Source organism: Beta vulgaris, chromosome 8 (assembly GCF_026745355.1).
Source record: "Beta vulgaris subsp. vulgaris cultivar EL10 chromosome 8, EL10.2, whole genome shotgun sequence".
Classification (NCBI taxonomy): Eukaryota; Viridiplantae; Streptophyta; class Magnoliopsida; order Caryophyllales; family Amaranthaceae; genus Beta; species Beta vulgaris.
In genome coordinates this window covers 61,515,351-61,536,603 of record NC_079209.1, presented here as the reverse complement: position 1 = coordinate 61,536,603, position 21,253 = coordinate 61,515,351, and the positions used below count along the sequence as shown (strand labels likewise).

At 32.4% G+C, this 21,253-nt stretch overlaps 2 protein-coding genes across 2 annotated transcripts; one reads left to right on the top strand and one right to left on the bottom strand.

The window, feature by feature from the left end:
- Nucleotides 1–3,309: 3,309 nt before the first annotated feature.
- On the bottom strand, nt 3,310–8,623 carry LOC104902409 ((DL)-glycerol-3-phosphatase 2). Its single transcript, XM_010690184.4, has 6 exons — nt 8,276–8,623; nt 5,758–5,982; nt 5,035–5,095; nt 4,610–4,757; nt 4,453–4,532; nt 3,310–3,893 (listed from the first exon to the last, which is right to left on the bottom strand). Exons 1-6 carry the CDS (start codon nt 8,352–8,354, stop codon nt 3,770–3,772), a joined length of 717 nt encoding a protein of 238 aa, XP_010688486.2. The 5' UTR covers nt 8,355–8,623; the 3' UTR covers nt 3,310–3,769.
- Nucleotides 8,624–14,355: 5,732 nt separating this feature from the next.
- On the top strand, nt 14,356–15,459 carry LOC104902408 (hypothetical protein). Its single transcript, XM_010690183.4, has one exon. It carries the CDS (start codon nt 14,467–14,469, stop codon nt 15,271–15,273), a length of 807 nt encoding a protein of 268 aa, XP_010688485.2. The 5' UTR covers nt 14,356–14,466; the 3' UTR covers nt 15,274–15,459.
- The last annotated feature ends 5,794 nt before the right edge of the window (nt 15,460–21,253 follow it).

Here is a 21,253-nt window from a genome sequence, read left to right as displayed (position 1 = left end):
CGGATTATTTCTGGCGATCCTCTTTATTTTCCGCTTTTCTCAAATTTTTTTCTTTTAAGAAAAAATAAAACTGGAGTAGACCGGGTAGACAATAACTTATTGTTTTTGAGAAATCATATGATATAAAGTCCGAAGCAAACCAAGCGACGGATTTCTGGCTTACAAGGATCACTTGCTTCGGACTCCTTATCGGTTGGTCTTATGTTAGGGACTAGCCTGGTTTTTCTCTCCTAATAAAAAAATGATATATAAAGTCAATTTTACCAAGGATGTTTTGGCGTGAACGATTGGTCACGTGTTCAAATTCTCCTTCCCTTCTTTGTATTTTGTAATGATGTAGTCAGCTTTCGTATGATATAGTCACTTTTTATATTGTCAATTTTTTACTTTTTGTATGATATAGTAAATTTTCTTATATAATCAGTTCTCGCATGATATCGTCGGACTTTTTTTTCCTAATATAATCACATTTTGTGTGATAAAGTTAGTTTTGTTGTACAAAAAAATTGTAAACCCAGTCCATCCAAGTCGTTTTTACTAATGCCATAAGATAAGCCCATGAGTATATATCATGATGTATGATGTACGGTTGCTAACGTACAAATTTGACCATCATTATCTCGAATTATGTTTTTGTAAAAGATATAAAAAAATTGATATTATAAAAATATTCATTCATACAAATCCAACACTGTCTTATATGATCATGTTTGTTTTTCTTATGCGATCAAGATGAGGTGTGTGAATATTGCAAAGTTCAAAATATTTCACTTTAAAAGAAACACAAAAAGTATTGTATTATTAGACTATTCTTATGATTGGAAAATGTATAAAGAATTCCAAATTTTTTTACAAATTTACATGGTATACAAAAAAAAAAAAGTGATGTTAGATTCTGTAAGATATAAATCCAACCACCATTGTGTTGCTCCTTTCTTATTCCTCATTACTTTGTTTGATCCAATGTATCGCCTCTACCCACAAAGCCAAGGGCACCTCAAACCACCATATTGATTGATGTATGTCACTTTTTATATGATGATATGCTCAAGTAGAGATGACAATTAGGTAAAATTTTGATGGGTAGTCAACAATTACAATTGCCAATAGTCATTCCCGTCAAATTGGACCTAGCAATTGAGTCGTTGGATTCGGATTGAAATCGGGTTATTTTCGAATGTAGGCTAATTGAATCAGTTTCATGTAAGGTCGTCAAGTCAATTTCGGATCAAGAGATTGTCACATCGATGTTGATCAATTTGTTATAGGTTCAAGTTCAACTTTTAGATTTTTTAAGTTCACGTTGATATGAAAATAGATCAAGTATATGTATTGTTATTATTATCTTAATTATTAATATTATCATTACCACTAATTTTTACTATTACTACAACTATTTTTTGAAGTCACTCTGACAATATTACTATTAGTGCAATTTTTTACTTTTCGTTTGGATTTATTCCTATTTTTATGAAAATATTTTAAAAATATGTCAATCCTCCTTAGCTCAAACATTGTTTAATTTAGCTAAGAAAAAAATGTCATGTAACTTGTTCTCATTTCAGCAAAAGCTTGCTCTTTCAAACTATTTCATCAATGGTTTTTTTTATTCAAGTATAATGTCTTTCGTACTCTTATAAATTAAAATGTATTCATAATCTGTAGGGGATAGGATGGTTAACCATATCTTTAAAAAAATGTATTTCGAATACAATCTCACCCTTAAAACTTTTTCATTGTGAAATGACATTTTGATGATAGATATTTGTTTCGAACTTTATATGATCCTATTAATCACGCAATGTACAAAACAAACTACGAAATCTGACGATAATTAATAGTATGATTTATGCTTCTTATTAATTAATCAAAATCTAGATCTGCAAATTAGTTTACAAATTTTAAAGATTTTTTCCTATTTCAAGTTGTTAATATTATATATATTTTATCTATTTGTTTAATAGGGAGAAGCTGGTTCATGGTTGGAAGACCTTGTACCACAAGATTCTATATTACCAACTGGGGATAACAATTGTAGCAGAGGTCATTCCACCTTCTTTAAAAATGATTAGTCATACATATAATCAATACTTAAGAATATAATTTAATGTAGTTTGTTGATTATACTACTTTATTTTCTCACAGAAGAATCACCCCACTTTTCTACTACCACTTTCTAACTTCCATGATTAACATTATCATTAGATGGAGACTTACATCTCTATATTATAGCTAAAATATTCCCACATATACATCACATTCTTTAAGTTTTGTCATCTACTCCTATGGCTAATTCTAGTTGCTTCAACCTTTCACACTAAAAAATGTGGCCTACTCTATGAAATCAATGAAACAGTCTTATAGTAAAACTTAGAGGTCGCCAGATTCAATTTGGTTGATATTGTTCAAACATTAAACATATTCAAGTAATATATGGGTTAATTAGTTAAATCATATTGGTATAATGATGATTACAAATTCTTATATGCGATGCGGTACACCATTAGTTGATAGTGGCATATACAGTGCTATAAAGGTTAATGATTAGCGTACATGAGGTTACTACTTACTGATGATGCATATATGAGCTTATTAGTAAGAGTTTATATTAATGTTGTATGTAATGAAATTATTGTTAATGTATATCTGGTGTAATACGACACAAACAATCGGGGATACAGAAAATGCATATAGAAGCTAAGGATTACTCTTAATGTCGTACCATCATTTGAGTGTGTGCCTCTTAATGTCGTACCATCATTTGAGTGTGTGACATGTTGTCACACAAAAGATGAGGTGTTTGATGAAAGAATTTCTACGAAGAATCTTATAATTAGATCAGATTACTGGGTACTAGTCTATTTGATCATGTCTCAAAATACTAGAAAGATGAGATCCAGTTTAATGTTGCTACTCTGCACTATCAAAAATTTGTCAAAGTATCCCAGAAATGTAGATAATTAGAGTTTTATTAACTTTGAGATTCCATCTTTCACCAAAGAAAAACATAGAAAGTTTATAATTACCTTTCCCAAATATGATAAGACAATACTCCCTCTGTTTTTTTTTTATCTTTCTCACTTGGAATCTTGACACTATTCATGCTTAGAGAGAATCTTCTCAAATGCTCTCAATTTATAAGAAAAAACATAGTTATGTGGGATCTTGTTTGATTCGTATCAATTACTACTTTATTAATATTCAATCGTCATAATTTTTACTAATATATAATGAAAGATATTTAAGTTTTAAAACGTGCATTGGAAGACGCGCACAGGAAAGTGAGAATGATAAAAAAAACAGAGGGAGTACTTCAGAAGAACTACAGATGTTTCTTATAAATGCTTAGAATATTATGTTTAATTTACTATAGGTAGGACAAATAATAAAAGTTGACATCTCTGCTCAAAATCAGTGAATTTTGAGAACTACACCCTCAGGTAAAATATGTTTATTACTGCTTACAAAACATAAAAAGGAGCAATCTTGGAGTCATCCAATGTGTTGGAAACTGGCAAATAAAGTGTAGATCAGCAGATCATCTGTCCAAATTTCAACCTTCCATAAATTATGGAGACAAATATCCCTGGAAATAGTTTTTATAATAGTATTTAGTAAGAAAATCGCAAATGAAAGCTAAAGATATTAACACCAGCTGAAACTGGTCTATATATCCTGAACTCCAATTAGCATCAGTATATGCCATTCCTACAGCTTGTGCAGAGATTAAATGTGGGGTAACATCAATGATCGACATTGATTGTTAAGCTTAGCATTCGAAAGGAGGCAAGCCCCACTCAGCAGGATTGAAGTTCATTAAGGATTCCAGAACTTGATCAGCAACTCCGTGAAAAGAGCTGTCCAGCCTTGGGTCAGGAACCATAACCACAGACCTGCAAGCTGATTCAGTCAGAAAGACAGTAAAAGAATACACATAGATCCCAAGTATGCAGGTTCAAAGGGCCTCGTCCCTCTACATAAGAAATAAACTCTTTCAGGACTAGATGACACGGTGAAGTAGCTTGCAATTTTATGAAAGGAATATTATAAATTGCGAAGATTATCCAGCCTTATGAAATAAACTTTCTACCGTGAACCTACCAGACATGGTGGATATGGGTAAGGGTCTGAAATTTTTCAGACCTAGGTCTAGGTCCACTTTGAAAAACCAAGTCTGGTTCCATGTCTTACTAGACCCAATCCATTGCCATTCCTAGTTTCTTACTAAGTTAGCTAGGATTGCAAGAAAATTATAAACGTCACTTAACAGCCGATAAAGATTTGGCATCATCAAGCGCCTTACCATCATGTCTAGGAATATCAGCATGGAGAGTTTTCACGCCTTTGCTAGCTTTATTGTGCATCTCATTGTAAGCACAATATATTCTGTGTTGCTAACTATTTAGCAGATATGACTTTGCAGTTAATATTCAGAGGTAGAAGCACACTTACATTCCAGCATTTTTACCAGCTTGAACTCCTGATGGTGCATCTTCAAATACAAGACATTTTTTTGGATCTACAGGTCCATCCTGCTCACAAGGGGTTAATTGTTTGTTAAATCAAAGGATGGGCTCAAGACATTTGATAAGATATATCATATATTCACCTCAAATCTTCTGGCAGCTGCTAGAAATCCATCAGGAGATGGTTTTCCTTGCTTAACTTCTGGGTCATCTCCAAGAACAATATGATGCATTAAAGCAAATAATTCTCCATGTCTTTGAGTCTTCAGCATAAAATGCCGTTTATGTGAGCTACAATTACACAGAATTGATCAACATATAAATTATCAGAAGTTGATGTTATCTTCATTCAACAATTACTCCTCCAGCTATTGGTAAAGGTACAAGGAGGTCCAATCAAAACTATGTACAATATCTATCAGAAGTTTCAGAAAAGTCCAAGAAACCAACACTATATTATTCAAACCACAAGACAAAAAGTTCTCGACAAGTGATCCCCTGATACTACGTTATTATCTGATCCCCAAGCACAAAAACACAGAAAAAAAGGTCAACAAAAGAAGTTTACCCAGTCGCTACGCAGATTGGTACTCCATGTGCATGCAAATGTTTGATCAACCTGCTGGCTCCTGTATCCAACACATGAAATCAATCTATTAGGTTCATAAAAGAAAGGGAAACAGGCCAACGGCAAGAGAAAAGGAGAATGGGGAAAAAACAAAGAGTTGGATAGTTCAACAGCTTCAGTTTTTGTTTTAAGGTGAGAGGGAAATATTGTTCCATAAACAATCTCAGATTCTCGGTATTGCAATCAGACAAAATCTCCAGATGGATTAGTCCTGCCTACTTTTCTTATGCAAGCAAATTATGGAGAAGTACAGCTGATTGACATCTACATATGTACTCACTAGCGCCCTTGATTATGGAGAGAAGATATACACTAAAACCTACATCATGGACCTGCAGTTTAAGTTACCATACAGAAGAACAAGCCTATTACCGCTTCATCTGTAAATCTCTTAGAGAAACTCTGTAGGCAATTTTCCGACACATACAGAAATCATCAAATAAATAACCCCCCCCCCCCCCCAATTCAGTAGCACTAGAACCTCGTTTTGCTCTGCAGTTTCTGCAATAATGTAGTTCGTTTCCCCCAAAGACGAAGGACTCAGCTATACTTGCATAGTTGCATGGATGAAAAAACTTTGAGAGGATACAAGAGAATGGTCAATGTTTTGAAGAAGAGAAGAAAAATTACAAAAAATAAAATATAGTATATGGGGAAGCATACCTGGCATTAGCTCACTTGTCGGAAACAAGCTCTGCAGCATTGCCTCCCTTTCTACAAGGAAGTCCTCAGCTGAAAGAGAGTCACTAATTCCAGTCTCTTCCACAAAGATTCTAGCAGCTTCAATGGCTTTTCTCCCCATCATTTTTGCTTTGAGAGACCAATCGAAGGTTTTATTGTATCTAGCCAGTATTTGTTCTTGAACTTCAGTGTAAAACTTCTCAGTATCTGCAGGGGATATCAGCATATTATAGCTTCACGCATAGCATCTGTGTTACTACTCAAGAAATAATAAGTCACAAGTACATGTCCAAATGTTTGGCTCAGCATATTACGAACATTTTTCTTGTTTTGCCCAAAATGAAACTTCAAAATTTCCATACCCATGTCGGAGTGTCGAAGACCAAACATAGATACTTGAGGTAGATCCCGAATAATAGCATAGCATTATATTAGAATCGTTCCTTGTTTTATAAACGCAAATACATGGCAATTTTAGGACATACACACACACGCACACACGTGCACACTTACACACACGCGCGCACGTGCACACACACACACATATGGTGCTAAAGCATGGTTCGTATGCTCCCACATTGTTATAGCACATAGTAATAGGAGTTCTGGCTAGTCAGCACAATGTAGCAGGATAGAAAAGAAAGGGATATTCTCTATAGAAATAGTTGGGAGGACTTGCCTCAGGAAAGAATTGGACATTGTAAGATCACATGAACACCAATCTACAGTGATACATTTAGCTCTATTGATGATCATGAGTTCATGACAAAAGAGAGAAAGGATCAACCATCTTTTTTCCAAACACCAGGTAACCCAGGAACAGCCTCAACTACTCACCATAACAGAGAGGGAGATCAGCCTGTGATTCTTGGAAATTCAATGTGTTGTTTTCGGAAAAAGTAGCCAATGTGGAAGATGAAGAGTTCAACACCAACACCGAGAATAATGAAGTATATGAAGTGACCTGTAGCAAGAAAACAGTCTTTTATTGACCTTGTACTCAGATATCAAGATCTTTCTTTCCTGTAAGAGAGAGAGAATGAGAAGAAGCAACTACTTCTGGTTTGATCAGAAGGAGAGTGGACACCCTAAGAAACTATGAGTAGCCACTGCAAGGGCTCCCTGCTCTAAGATGGAATCTCTTCAGACAGCTGTGATTCTTGGAAATATTCTCCAAAATTTACAATCCTGTGTCTTGCATCAGTACGTGGACGAATGGACAGATAATGGATAGGGATAAAGATAGGATCATTGCATTGATCTCCAGACAAACTGAGCATCTCAAAAGTGGAATTCAATGTCACTTACATAGCAGAAAGGGGACTCGATGGGAAAATATTGAATGAAGTGTAAGTTGTAAACCAGAAAAGGGAGACATTGTATATGCTGTCAGTTAAATCATCCAAGCTTCAATTACATGGACTTTCTTCAATGACTTTGGTGGAAATCTCGAATTCAACCTTTGCACTATAGAACTCTTATCTCTTCAATTTCGTGTTAAAGTTGATAACAAGTGCAGATGACAGAAATCCCATACAGCAAAAGGCACTCCAGCGAAGAAAGAGAGGCACTCACACAGAAAAAGAATGCAATAAAAATATGAATTAAGCAAGTTAAGAATCCCATGACGAGGAATTCACAAGACATACTGCCACAATTGCAGAAGAAACTTACAAGATTGGAAAAACAGCTCAGTTCAGCCTTAGTAACATAACAATGACAAACTCACTAATGAACCATATCCCATTTGCCATATGTGATGAAGCAAAGAAAAGAGTTTTGATATCCAACTCTACACAACTGTGATATTACGAGATTCTACAGCAAGAGTTGAATGCATTCAATCTATTGAGGATCTAAGTCTCATCTAACGTGCACTTAAATCAATCGGTATAAGAATTTCATGTAACAAATGCCATTCAAGACAGTTGCCTTTGATGATCATAGAATGTGTATATCTTTCATTCACCAAAGCAACTACCAGCCCAAAGACATGAAAGCTTCGAAAAACTCGTTTCGATGTCCAAATAATCTAGATAGAGCTATGAATTTCAACCATTTTCAGGCTACCTCAAACTAAATTTAAGCTACAAGCCTACAACAAATTATTCACACACTCCATTAGAATCAAGTTCATCTACAAGTCACAATCACTTTTCCCCATCAAAACCAATTCATCATTAAGTAACTTAACAAGCAAAACAACACATTTATTTCATATATTTTCAGAAATGTTGTAAAAAAAATTTACAGTACTCAATTACTGTAAATAGTTACAACACTTTGTCACAATAAGATCTCTTTTTCCAATTTCCAAAAAAAAAATTCTAATTTCTCACTACAGTTCCTTTGTTCCATTTTTACCCAGAAATGTTCTTACTGGCTTAGCAATCAAACCAATCAAAATCACACATTTCACAGCAAGAATTCAATTTTTTTTTAAAAACCCAATAAATGCATCCATAATAAGAAGTAAAGAAGATTAAAATACAAATGTTACCTAGTAAAAGACCATCCATATCGAATAATACATGAGTAATTGTGGGTTTTGTTGGAATTGAAGATATGGAATCCGCCATTGTTGATGTGTGCTATAGCAAATAATGCTAGACCTTACACTCTACTACTTCACCAAAGATTGCACTTTTCAGTTTTCTGGGCAAACTAACGAATACTAATTTTTCCCTGTTTATATCTTTTTTTTCTTTCTAGGTGTTCTATTCTATTTCAAGAATTATAAGCATAAATCTGGAGAATTAACGAATCAGAATCGGGTGTTGTAGGGCCAGTTGATGCTGTGAATTGTGAAAAGATGAAGAATTATACTATCATGGTCCAATTGAGCATCAGAGACTATTTCTGTCTTCTAAATATGCTTTTTGTGGGTTTAGCATAGCATGAATTAGAGGTGATTATGGGTCGGGCTGGTTTGGGTTCGGGCTGGTCGCGGCAAAAAAAATTTCATTGGTCAGGCCGAGCCTAAATTCGGGTCGAATTTTTGAGCCCAAAGCCCGCTATTTCGTGCCTAAATTAGCGGGCTTTTACGAGCCAAAAATAGATTAAAAAGTCATTTTTGGCTTGCCCAAAGTCAAAAAAAATTCGGGCCACCGAGGGCCAAAAAAATCTGTCCAAAAACGGGTCGGGCCAAAATGATCAGCTCTAACATGAATCTCTATTATATATATCGAAACTTGTGCAAACTTTAAAAGTACTTCCTTTATTTCATTTTAAATGCAACAAAGGGATATTATTTGAGAGATATAAAATGTTCATTTGTTACATTTAAAAAGAAACGAAGGAAGTATCTATTTTTTTGACCGATATATAACTAAAAAGGAAAATTACAACTCCTATCGCTCTGTTAATTTAAAAATAAAAAGAAAACTGAAAAAATTGATATAACAGATTACAAAATAGTTACTACTCGTCATTCGATTTCACACACATAGCATGCATATAAAAAGTAGTGTATTCTTAAAAAAAAAACAAGTCAATTTAAAAATTGACTCCATTCGCTCATTTAATTTACTTATTTACTACTAGTTACTACTACTATTTAAGTGATCAAACTCCCCTTCAAAAAATATCAATCTTAAAGAACTTTGACTTTTTTATATATGTTGCAAATAATTTATATGTTTTTAGAATAACATGGAAAATCAAATATACTTGTCATATTATTGAGGATCACTTTATTACAAGTCATTTTTACATATTCAAAATATTGTATTTTAACTCTTGATTTTCATTAAAACCAATGATATTATCACTAATGTCAATTAATAATAATAATAATAAAAGAGTGTCTTAGAGAGATGGTAAGATCTCTTTCTCTAGAACTTAGGCTGCAAGTTCTAAACTTCACATTAACAAAGTTTGGATTATAAAATATGTATATGAAAATGATGTGGACAAAATGCTATTGGAAGATGTTACATGAGTGACATATATACTGATTATACTCACACGTTTTAATAATATATATATATATATATATATATATATATATATTATATATTATATAATATATATATATATATATATTAATATTAATAATGTTTTTATTTTTAATAGAAAGCATAAACTTCGCAAAGTTTTTTTTCCCCTTCTGGCTTGCACTATTTGCTACTTCAAACACCAATCATATTAGTGTCACATATGTATACTTATACAAGTAGTAAGTGATAGCATCACAGTATTAGCATCACATTCGATAAGATCGACCCCCATAAATGACCAGTAGAAGAGACAAATTTGATTCGTCCTAGTATATGAAGCGGTGGAAATATAATTTAACTTGTAGTTGCTTTCGTAAGAGGACATCATCTTTTAAAATGAATTTGTTAGAAGAAATAAGTTTATATTTGTGTAATATTATGTTAAAATTAAACTGCCTAAATTAATAATTTGCGTTCAATTTGGACGTTTAAGAGATAACGAGCGTGGTGAATAATGGGCCTTTCATCAGTCTAATTCAGAAATCTCCAGAATTTTCAAGTAAAGCCCAACAAGGCAGAGACCAAGAAATCCTATGGCAAAATGGTATTGCCATAAATAGTTACTAGTTTGACAAGTATGTGGACGTCTCTTTAATGTGTCGAAGGAGAACTCTATTATCTTACGTCCACTACTTCTTCTTTTTTTCTTTTTTAAAGAACGTCCACTACTATTTGACCGACAATATTCAAGATTCTTTATTAGTTTAAGGGACTATTATCTTCGGCATAAAACACCTAAATTAAATCGAATCGAACCGAATTGAAATGAATAGTGATATGTGAAAATAAGAAAATGTCAAGAACTGAATTGAACTAAACTAAATAAAATTATACTTAATTGAACTGAACTAAAAATAAATTGAGGGAGAACAGGCCTAAGTAATACCTTAACTTATTACATTCTTCCCAAAACCTCCCCTACTTATTAGTTATTACCACGGTTTCCCAAACCTTATAACAAACTACTCCCTCCGTTTCACAATATAAGACACGCACGATATTCGAGGTCGAACTTTGACCATTAATTACTCTCAATTTATGTTGATATAAAATTTTAAAAAATAATATTATTATAGTATTTTTCAAGACGAATCCAACGGTATAATTTTTACAATTTTTACTTATCGTATTTGAGAGATATTTGTGGTCAAAGCAAATTTTCGTAAAGCGTAAATGACTTATATTTTGAAACAGAGGGAGTAGCAGAAATTAGACATATGGTATCTGAAATTTGGTCCCCTTTCAATGTTTCTTTGTAATATAACAAATAATGTAATATGAACTATGAAGTATTAAAATTAAACACACAATATTTATTTTTGAGGTAAATCTAAAATCTTGTGCACTCGAGACAGTTTTAAGTATTATGTATTTGCCTCTAGTTATTGAGTTCGGATCCTATAGAGTTTTAGTAAAACTCTACAAGGTAGAGTTGTATCTGAGCCATACATTTTAAAATCAAGGATTCATATTGATGGAAGGGAAAGATTTAAGGGTGGATTTTGATGAGATAAAATAGGAGATTTTTGAAAAGAGAATATATGAGCCATTGATTTTTAATTCAATGGTTGATATTGCTCAAACTCTATGTTGTAGAGTTATTTTACAACTCTAGAGGATCCAAACACCTAGTTATTTGAGTATGAGTCTAGTTCTTTCTAAATCTATGAAAGCATATGTGCAAGAATTTAGTCTATTTGCGGGCTTAATTTGGACCATATATGCTATAATTATGCCTAAAGTTTATGATTAAGTACTTCTATATTATTTATACATTACATTAAGGATGTCTTGATTTAGTAGTTAAAATTGAGATGTTGTGAACTGTAGGTCACATGTTAAAAGTGTGTAAATTAAAATGAAACAGAGGGAGTATATTATTATTTTTCTCATATATAACTAGACCTTCGGGGTCAAAGCTTATTAAGTTTGGTTTTTGAAAAGGCAAACATTTACATGATATACAATTTTTTTCTTTTTTTTTTTAGAAAAAGTCGCTCAATATTTAATAGATAAAACATTTTTAATCAAAGCCTAAGACTTATTATTTGGAAAAAATGTTTGCATGACGCTAGTCATCCCTGGGCCTGGACTAATAGATAATAGTACCATTTTTACCATTAAAATGATTACCAATTATTTCAAAGAATGCATTAATTATCATACCTTATACAGTTATACTCCCTCCGTTTTTTTAGATGTAACATTGGACTTTTCACATTTGTCGAGACACAACTTTGACCGATAATATTTCTAGTTGTATAAAAGTAAAAATTATAAAAAATATATATTTGTAAAGTGTATACCGTGACGAATCAAACAAGATCACACATGACTATATTTTTTCTTATGTATAAATAACAATTAATGGTCAAAGTGTATTGGATGAATAGTGTCCAAAGTCAACATGTTACATCTAAAAAAAAACGGAGGGAGTACTAATTAATCTCTTGTCCTATAGTACATTATATATCAGTAAATCCAATTTCAACTTTTTTTAAATCTTTTACGAAATCTGTCCTTTATTAGCTACCCGTTTTGACTTTCCATATTTATCAATGTAAAACTTTGAGTAATAATATTTAATTATGTATTTGTAAAAATTATAAAAAATTGATATTCTCAAACTACATATTGAGACAAATCAAACGATATTCTGCATGATTATCTTTTTCCTTACCTATAAAGCATAAATAATTGTCAAAGTAACAATGATAAATAGTGTTATAAGTCAAAGTGGGTAAATGAATAAAAGATGGAAGGGGTAGTATTTAGTAATCTAGTAGCAAAGTTTGTACCTCATAATATAATCTTGAGTTGTGAAATCAAACTCGATTATAGGCACTTTAGCCTTGGGGGTAGGGTGGGGGTGTAATTCCCTTACCTTTTCCCATCAACTCGTATACACGCACTAAGGCTATGTTCAGTTCACCTGAAATTTTCTGATCTGAACTTATCTGATCTGATCTGATCTGAACTTATTTTTTCTGATCTGATCTGATCTGAACTTATTTTTTCTGATCTGATCTGATCTGATCTGAACTGATCTGATCTGATCTGAACTGATCTGATTTACAAGATCTTATCTTATGTAAAATATATTATTACTATTATATTATTACTTTGTAAATCATTATTATGCAATACATTATAAGATCTTCTTTATAGTATTACTATTATTATCATTTTATTTCTATTACAACTTTTATTATTAATAATAATTATTATTATTATCATTATTATAAGCACAACAATAATAATTATAATCATAATTATTATTATTACTAAAAATAATTATATAACTCAAGTCATATATTTTATAAGAGCACTTATACAATGTTTCACACTTTCCCTTAAAAAAAGTTTCACACTTGAGAAGTCGGCAAACTCAACTCTTTTTTTCCATATAAAATAGATAAGATATACAAACAACTATGACTTGAGCAAAAAATAAATAAATATCGTGCAACTTCAAATAGCTAGAGAGATTTGGAATTCGGTAGGAAGAGGTATACCGAATCTAAATTTATAATTTGTATCTCACACTTAGCTTATTTTGAAATGTAATCCGAACTTAGTAGTTTCGTTGTCATGAATTTGAGATATCATATTTTATATATTTCTTATTTTTGCGTCAATCTTATGTTCTTAACACGTGGCTTTTAATTTTCTATTATTTAATAACAACAAAATAACTTAATATAATAATAACAATGACATTTATAATGGTAACAACAAGATTAATAATAATTACCAATATTAATAATTAATAAGTACAACAACAACAACAATAATAATTCTTTTGAACAAATGTACTAGTAAATAATAATACTCCCTTTGTATTTTTTTATCTTTCTCACTTAGAATCTTGACACTATTCACAATTAGAGATAATCTTTTAGATTTTTCTCAATATATAAGAAAAAATATAGTCATGTGGGGTCTTGTTTGATTCGTCTCAATGAGTACTTTATTAATATTCAATTATTATAATTTTTATTAATATGTAGTGAAAGATATTTAATAATAATGAGTTTTTAAATATAAGCTATATATCTGAACTATCTGATCTGATCTGATCTGGTCTGATCTGATCTGATCTGATCTGATCTGATCTGATCTGATCTGATCTGATCTGATCTGATCTGAACTTATTTTTTCTGATCTGATCTGATCTGATCTGATTAGATCTGAAATAAGCAAAAATAAGGTGAACTGAACATAGCCTAAACTAAAAATGAAATTTATTCAATTTGTAAATGGAGCTTCAATAACAACTAAGTCTAGAGGGATGTTATGAGCATTAAGTTCATGCATAACTTTCATACCAAGGTTAACACAATAATGACACTAAAAATACCAACGTCTAAACCGTCTTAAATTACATATATAACAAAGTCGGCCGAATTACCATATACAACCTACAATCCAATAAAACACTTCTCCTTACCAATTAAAAAACTCCCCACCTCTTTTTTTCTCTACATAAATACTCCCACTTCTTTTCTCACGCTTCTAGATGATATAAGGACAAAGAAATCATTCTCCTACATCAACTACTCTTTAAATTCACTCCATCTTTTATTTTCCAAAAAACTCCAAAATTTTATCCCTCTTTCCCCCTACTATAAATACCATTTCCCCCCACTCTTAAAAGAGTTAAAACTCCCTCTCACAAGTCACAACAACAAAAATGCAAACCACCATAAATTCTCCCTTCATCCCAAAACCATCTCAACTCCATGAAGATCATCATCTTCATCTTCTTCAAGATGATGATCATCAACACCTTGAATCTCTTTCTCTGCGTGATCTTCCATTAACATCTGCTGATGATTCTCATCCTCCACTTCGTCAACAACAATCCGCCAAAATCAATCACAGTCGTCGTCGATCATCATCTTCATCATGTTCCGATCCTACCTCCGATTTCTTCTTCGAGTTCCTCATCAACCATGACGATGACCTCATCACTTCTTCCGCCGATGACGTCATCTTCCATGGTAGATTACTTCCTTTTACTCCTCCTCCACCTCGTCGCTCTCTTTCTCTCTCCTCCGTCGCAGCTCGCTTGACTCGCTCTCAACTCACTGAGTCGTCGTCGCCTCCTGCGATTCGACCGAGTCGATCGTTGAATTACCGGAAACTTCACCGGAAACATAAACAGAAGAATGAGAAGAAGAAACTTCGTCATAACAGTAATCCGTCGAAAAATAACAGCGGATACATCGATAATAATAATAATAATAATTCAGAGAAAATAATTCCGGCGAAATTGCCGTGGTATTTGATTGCTTTCGGTTTACCGGTAAAAATTCCGGCGGAAATGGAGCTTAAAGACATCAGAAACCGGCAATTTCGCCGGAGATTATTTTCCGATGATCGGAATAATTCTTGTTCTTCTTCTGCTTCATGGAGATTACTCAGTGTATTGAGCTGCAAAAGTCATGCTACCGTTGACGTGTCGAACAAGGCACCTTTTCGTAATTCCTTGGTGTGAGAATTTTGTTTTTAAAGTGAAAATAAAAATGGAAATTAGAAGCATGATGAGAGTGTGTTTGAGTGTAACAAGTGTGAGGAAGAAGGTAGTGTATAGTAGTGGTGGATAGTGGAGGTTTTGTAAGATCATGCTAAATTTAAGGCAATTATTATGTTTATTATTCATTGTGAAGTATTATTTTCATCACTTGGTAAAAGTAGCTTTTTTTTTTTGCCTTTTTTATGATGTTTATGTTGATTAATTTAGGAGTTTAAGTTACTACAACTACAAGAAGTTAATTAATTATTGCTTATAAAGTTTGAGGTGTAAAAGTTTGAGGTGTAACTAGTATTAATTTCTTTGTTGATATTGATTATTATTCAAGTTATTATAACTCATACTACTACAAAGTTAAAAAACATGAGTTATCATATTCATAAGTCATAGTAGTGGTGCACTATGGTAGAATATGGTCCAGCAAAAACTATCTAAACATTATGATCTATTAAACATGCGAGAGTTGTCCATCTGGCAGGGCTATTCATCGATCCCAGTGGAGGTCTAAAAAAATTAGGATCTACTAAGCTAAAGTTAATTGTCAGTATATTGAAATTTTAAAAAAAAATACATGTGACAATTTTAAAGGAAGAGAAAGTCTATATAAAATCTAATGGCCATAAATCAAGTGCAACTGGCTACCCTTAAGGCTTAAATATAGTTTATCACGGATGCAATGTGCTTGTTGTAAGCTGTAATCAATATCTAATGGGTATAAGTTAAGTGCTACAAATTAAAAGACCAATTATGTTGTAGTATCTAGATAGAAAATCTTCTCTTACATGTGCATAATTTATTTGTGGCTCTTATTTATGCTGATATATTGATAGGGTGAGGAGATTGTTTTGAGTCATTTGAATTGATGGGCAAAGCAAAAATATCACAAATGAGGCTAAGAACTTCTAGAATTCTATCAAAGGTGTTGCATTTAATATAGAGAGAGGAAAGAAAGAGGCAACAACTAGTTTGTCAAAATGAGGAACTAGCTAGTCATTACTCATTTATATTATAATATATAACTAGTATTTGGATCCGGATGTTGCTTTAGATTGGTACTGTTTTACAAATTTGATATGCATTTTTTCTCATTTCCATTAAAATATATTAAGGAAAACTCAACATTTAAAAGGTACAAATATATATATAATAATGTGGACATCATTACGTCATGTAAAACTGCAAGAGGTCACGTGTTCAAATCTTGTTGCAATGTAATTTTACTTTTTTCCAGTTGACGAACGGTAATAGATGTATTCATGCAAAACTTAAGGGTATATGGTGTGTTCTCAAGAGATTGAGAATATACGATGAATTTTCTAAAAACTCGAAGATATATAGTGAAAAGCCCATTTCAAAAAATTTAATTAATAAACACTAATGAACACTATAACAATTGCATTGTTCGACTTCTTCTATATATATAATGGTGAAAATTCATGATCAAAGTTTATAAAATTTGATCTTCAATGAATAAGTGTTGTAAGAATTATGAAATAAAAAAAGTAAAATTCAAACTTAACAAATTAAAATACAAGGTATTCTTATGTTCATTTTTTAAAATGATCGAGATATTAATTGTAAGTGCATACTTTGTTTACATATTGAAAAACAGTTGTCAATTTACATCATTATAAAAAATTTTCGCCGCACATATATTATTACACGTACATAAAGTTAGTTATCAAAAAATACGAAAGTCCGATCAAAAAAATTATTGTCGCACGTATCGTGTGTATAGAAGCTAGTTGTTTTATAGATTAGTGGGAAAACGTCGAAAATTCAAATCTTCAAACAAGAGTAAGAGTTGCACAAGAATAAGTATAAAGAAAGACGAAGAGAGTATTAGAAAACATAGTATAATTCCTATACATACTTCATCTTGCCTTTAATTTAATGGTTATTGTATGTGCATGTAGAACGACGACGTGAGATTGAATGATCATCACGGGGGATGCGTTGGTTGACATAAATAGATAATGGCTTTCTCTCTCTTTCGCTATCTCTTTAATAAAGAACAATTTAAATTACGAACCAGATTAAAGATTTAACGATATGTTGATGCTGACGTCCTGTCGAAAAAACAAAGTGATGATGCTGACGTAGGGGATACACAGTACTTTCAATTATAATGACAATTTTTTTTGTGGTGGCAAGTGGTAAGTATGATGAGGAAATTGTCTGTTTTCTAGAGTCTACTTCACAAAGGGAGTAAAAATTCCTATGTATTTATTGCAGCAAATGAAGTAGGTATACTATATATGGGCTATGTTTTTAATTTGGTTAGATTGTCAATACACAAGAAAAGAATTTTTTGAGTTAAATGTCTAATTGTTGCATATTTTTGTTAGTGTTAAAATTCCTTGTATCACTATCTACATCGAAAAAAAAAAATCTCTCTTTTAAGAAAACTCTTTACAAATCATAATCCTAGCCCACTTTTCTTCAAGCGTAGCTTCAGAATAGGCTTATACACTAACGCTTTAACTAGTATTGTTGTAATTGTTGTATTGTTGGCATATAATAAAAAAAATAGAAAATGCATCTTATAAAATTTAATCCATAAAGCTTATACACTAACGCTTTAACTAGTAAACCAAGTAATATTTGGTGTTATATTTATGAACATTATAATTACCTGGGCAAGCCTAAAAATTAGTTGTTATTAAATAATAGTTCATGTTCACCGATTAGGGCTCCATTTATTGATAGTCGTTGTACAGAGCCTCCGTAATGCTTACAATTAGACAACCGAAGTTGAAGAAAATGTAGCAATTCTAGCAGTGGAAAGTACATGGAAGATCACGATTACAAAAAAACAAAAACACAAGTCATAATTTTGATAATAAAACAACAAATTAAGGATCTAAATAGAAGTCAATTAAAAGAGGAGAAGGTATTGCGTCAGACGCGTCTGATCATAATATTTGGTCGAACGACTTTCAGTTGGTTTCAAATTTTTTTCAGTTGGTTTCAAATTTTTTTCAATTGATTTCAATTTTTATTCAGAAGACCAAATGAAAGAAAAACAACACAAGTTGAAAGAATTTACACACAAACTAAAAGAACACAGAAGACCAAATGACATGATAACAACACAAGCTGAAAGAATTTATACACCAACTGAAAGAACACAGAAGACCAAATGAAAGAAAAATCATATCACAGGAAGGAAAGCATTATCTTCTTATGATTACTCATTCTCTCTCTCATCCTTCCAAAAATTGCAAAAAAAACACACCAATTTCTTTCGGACGGACTGAGCAACCGTAAGGAAGAAGACGATTCGAATGAAATTGGAAAATCATATCAGTTAATGGGCAGAAAGACGATTTGACTCGTCCGATTCTTGACTCATTGAGGAAGATGATAACGTGGCGACAGTGTGAATGGAGGAAGAAGAGGTGGTGATTGAAGAAGAAGATGAAGAGTCATATTTGGCGAGAGCAACGGAGATAAGAGATGCGAGTTGCTACTGTTGATGGTGAAGTCCTTGCATCTTCTTCGTCTTCTTTCTTGCGATTGCTTAGCCCGTCCGACGGAAAGTATTGGGTCAGACGGTCTAACCCAATACTTTCACTTAAAAGAATTGCACAAAGATATTGTATGAGATTGAGTATCAATTGAGATTTATTGGGTTCATGTTTTTCTATCATCAGATTATAAATTAGAGGTGATCATTTTGGCCCGGCCCGTTTTTGGGCCGGATTTTGGGCAGAATTTTTCGGCCCGCGGCCCGGCCCGGCCCGGTCGTTTTTTTGGTCTTTGGGCGGGCTTTGGGCAAGCTAAAAACGACTGTTTAGTCTATTTTTTGGCCCGCAAAAGCCCGCTAAGCCCGGCCCGAAATAGCGGGCTTTGGACACAAAAATTCGGCCCGAATTTAGGCCCGGCCCGACCAATGGGCAAAATTTTTTTGGCCGCGACCCGGCCCATGATCACCTCTATTATAAATCCATCTTTCTTCATTAGAATCAAGCTTAGCAAAATTTCAAAAAATAAAAAGAAAGATTGGAAATTTCACACTCATTTCTCAGAACAAGAGTATAAGAACACGAAAAATGCAAATAATTTTAGTGCTTACCTGATTCTTGAAAAGAAAGAAAAGTTTATTCTGTCAACTGAAACATTACTAGCGTGTGAAGTTTCCTCGATGCAGGAAATAAATTTGGGGTTTGATTTTCTTGGCTTAATTGAGAGGTTTATAAATTATGGGTTTAATTCAATTAGGTTAATTGACATGTTTATAAATTGTGGGGTTTTGCTCTCTCTATCTAATTTTGTTGTTGTTTTTAAAGCGATGATAAAAGGATTATGGAAAGAGAAATATTGAACCATCTTATTGCAGAGGAAGAGTAGAAGAGGTGATGGAAATGAAGTGAACTTCTACACTTCTAGCAAGCAAATAAAATTATAGTAGAGTATTCTACAATAATTTTTGCATGTAGCACAAAATAAAAATAGTTTTGCTTTAATGGGAATTTTTTTCCTTATGAATGATTTAAGTCAAGTTTTCTTTTCATTATAGCACCAACATCAACATAGCTCTTCAAGACAACTTTCTAACTTATTTTTAACTTTCTCTCTTCAAGATCACCCCTACAAAAATCGCTAACAATGTTATGACTCTCCGATAATATGCTAACGAGATGCAATAGTTTGAGGAATCTTTATCCTATCACAGTGTCACCACATCATCACCAACTACTTGCCTTGCAACCGCCCTCACGACCCTTCCCCAAACAACATGGCACAATCGTCTGAGACATGGCAACCAATTCAAGCTATATTAGGAGTAACAATTATATATAATATAATAAGGAGCCCACCTCCAAATTTTGTAACAATTACTCCATTGGAAATATGCTAGAGTTCCTTTTGCCACTTCTCATATTGTTACATATAGTGTTTTTCATATTATTCATTTGCTGATTTATGGACTTCTCCAACTCGGAGTATGATGTGAATCTTGTTGAAGATTTCACTAAGTTTGGGCTCTTGAAGTAGTTTAGTGGATTTGACAATTAAAGTTTGTATTTTTTTGTTGTTTTATTTTATAAAGTAACAAGATATGATGAACCCAGGTGTATTTCAGCTCACGGTTCAACTAAATATATTGGATATGAAGAACTCAGGTGTATTTCATCTCACAGTTCAACTGGGGGGTTTTTGGATTCACTTGTAAAAACAAGGATTGTGGATTCTCTCCTAAAACAATAGTTAACTCAAACTCAAAATCATTCTCTCTTCTTATTGATGGTAGAAAACTCATATATATAGTACAAGTTTTCCTAAACCTATTCTGACTAGTAAAGCTTAAAAGATAAACCTAATATTATTATCTTTATCTTAAGGATCAAGATAAATAATTATCCTAATTAAACCTATCACACGCCTATTAAATACCTAATAAGACTTTGATAAGGAATTAGACTCCTAAATATAATAGGATTCCTTTATCGACTTAAACACTTAATTAAAATAAACTGAAATTAAATTCCTAATTTACATAGAATCCTAACAGAACTAGAATTCTATATAATTATTACTATTTCCATATCAGAGTATGTGTGGACTAATCTTTCAAATATAAATTTGAAATATACGTACAAAGTCTTTGTCAACTTTCAAAATGCTATGACTCAATTTGAACACCCTATCAAAACCTTTCAATGTGATTATGGCCGGGAATTTGATATCGATCCTTTTAAATTATTTGGATGCAACATGGTATTATATTTAGCTATTCATGTCCCCATACCTTATCTTAAAATGGCAAAGTTGAACGTATGCTTCACATGATTAACAATGTAATCTGCAAACTCCTATTCCATGCTTCCACCCCATCCTTATATATATTAGGTTTATGCTTTAGAGACTACTACATATCTTCTCAACATCTTGCCCACCAAAACTCTCAAGAACAAAACCCCGATTGAGGCATTATTTT

Bases quoted from the DNA above. Each gene is read 5' to 3' on its own strand.
- LOC104902409 (XM_010690184.4), bottom strand. From the start codon at position 8,354: ATGGCGGATTCCATATCTTCAATTCCAACAAAACCCACAATTACTCAT. The intron at 5,983-8,275 runs GTAACATTTGTA...TATCCCCTGCAG, and splicing joins TATGGATGGTCTTTTACTAG to ATACTGAGAAGTTTTACACT. The intron at 3,894-4,452 runs GTAAGTGTGCTT...ATCAGCTTGCAG, and splicing joins GCTGGTAAAAATGCTGGAAT to GTCTGTGGTTATGGTTCCTG.
- LOC104902408 (XM_010690183.4), top strand. From the start codon at position 14,467: ATGCAAACCACCATAAATTCTCCCTTCATCCCAAAACCATCTCAACTC.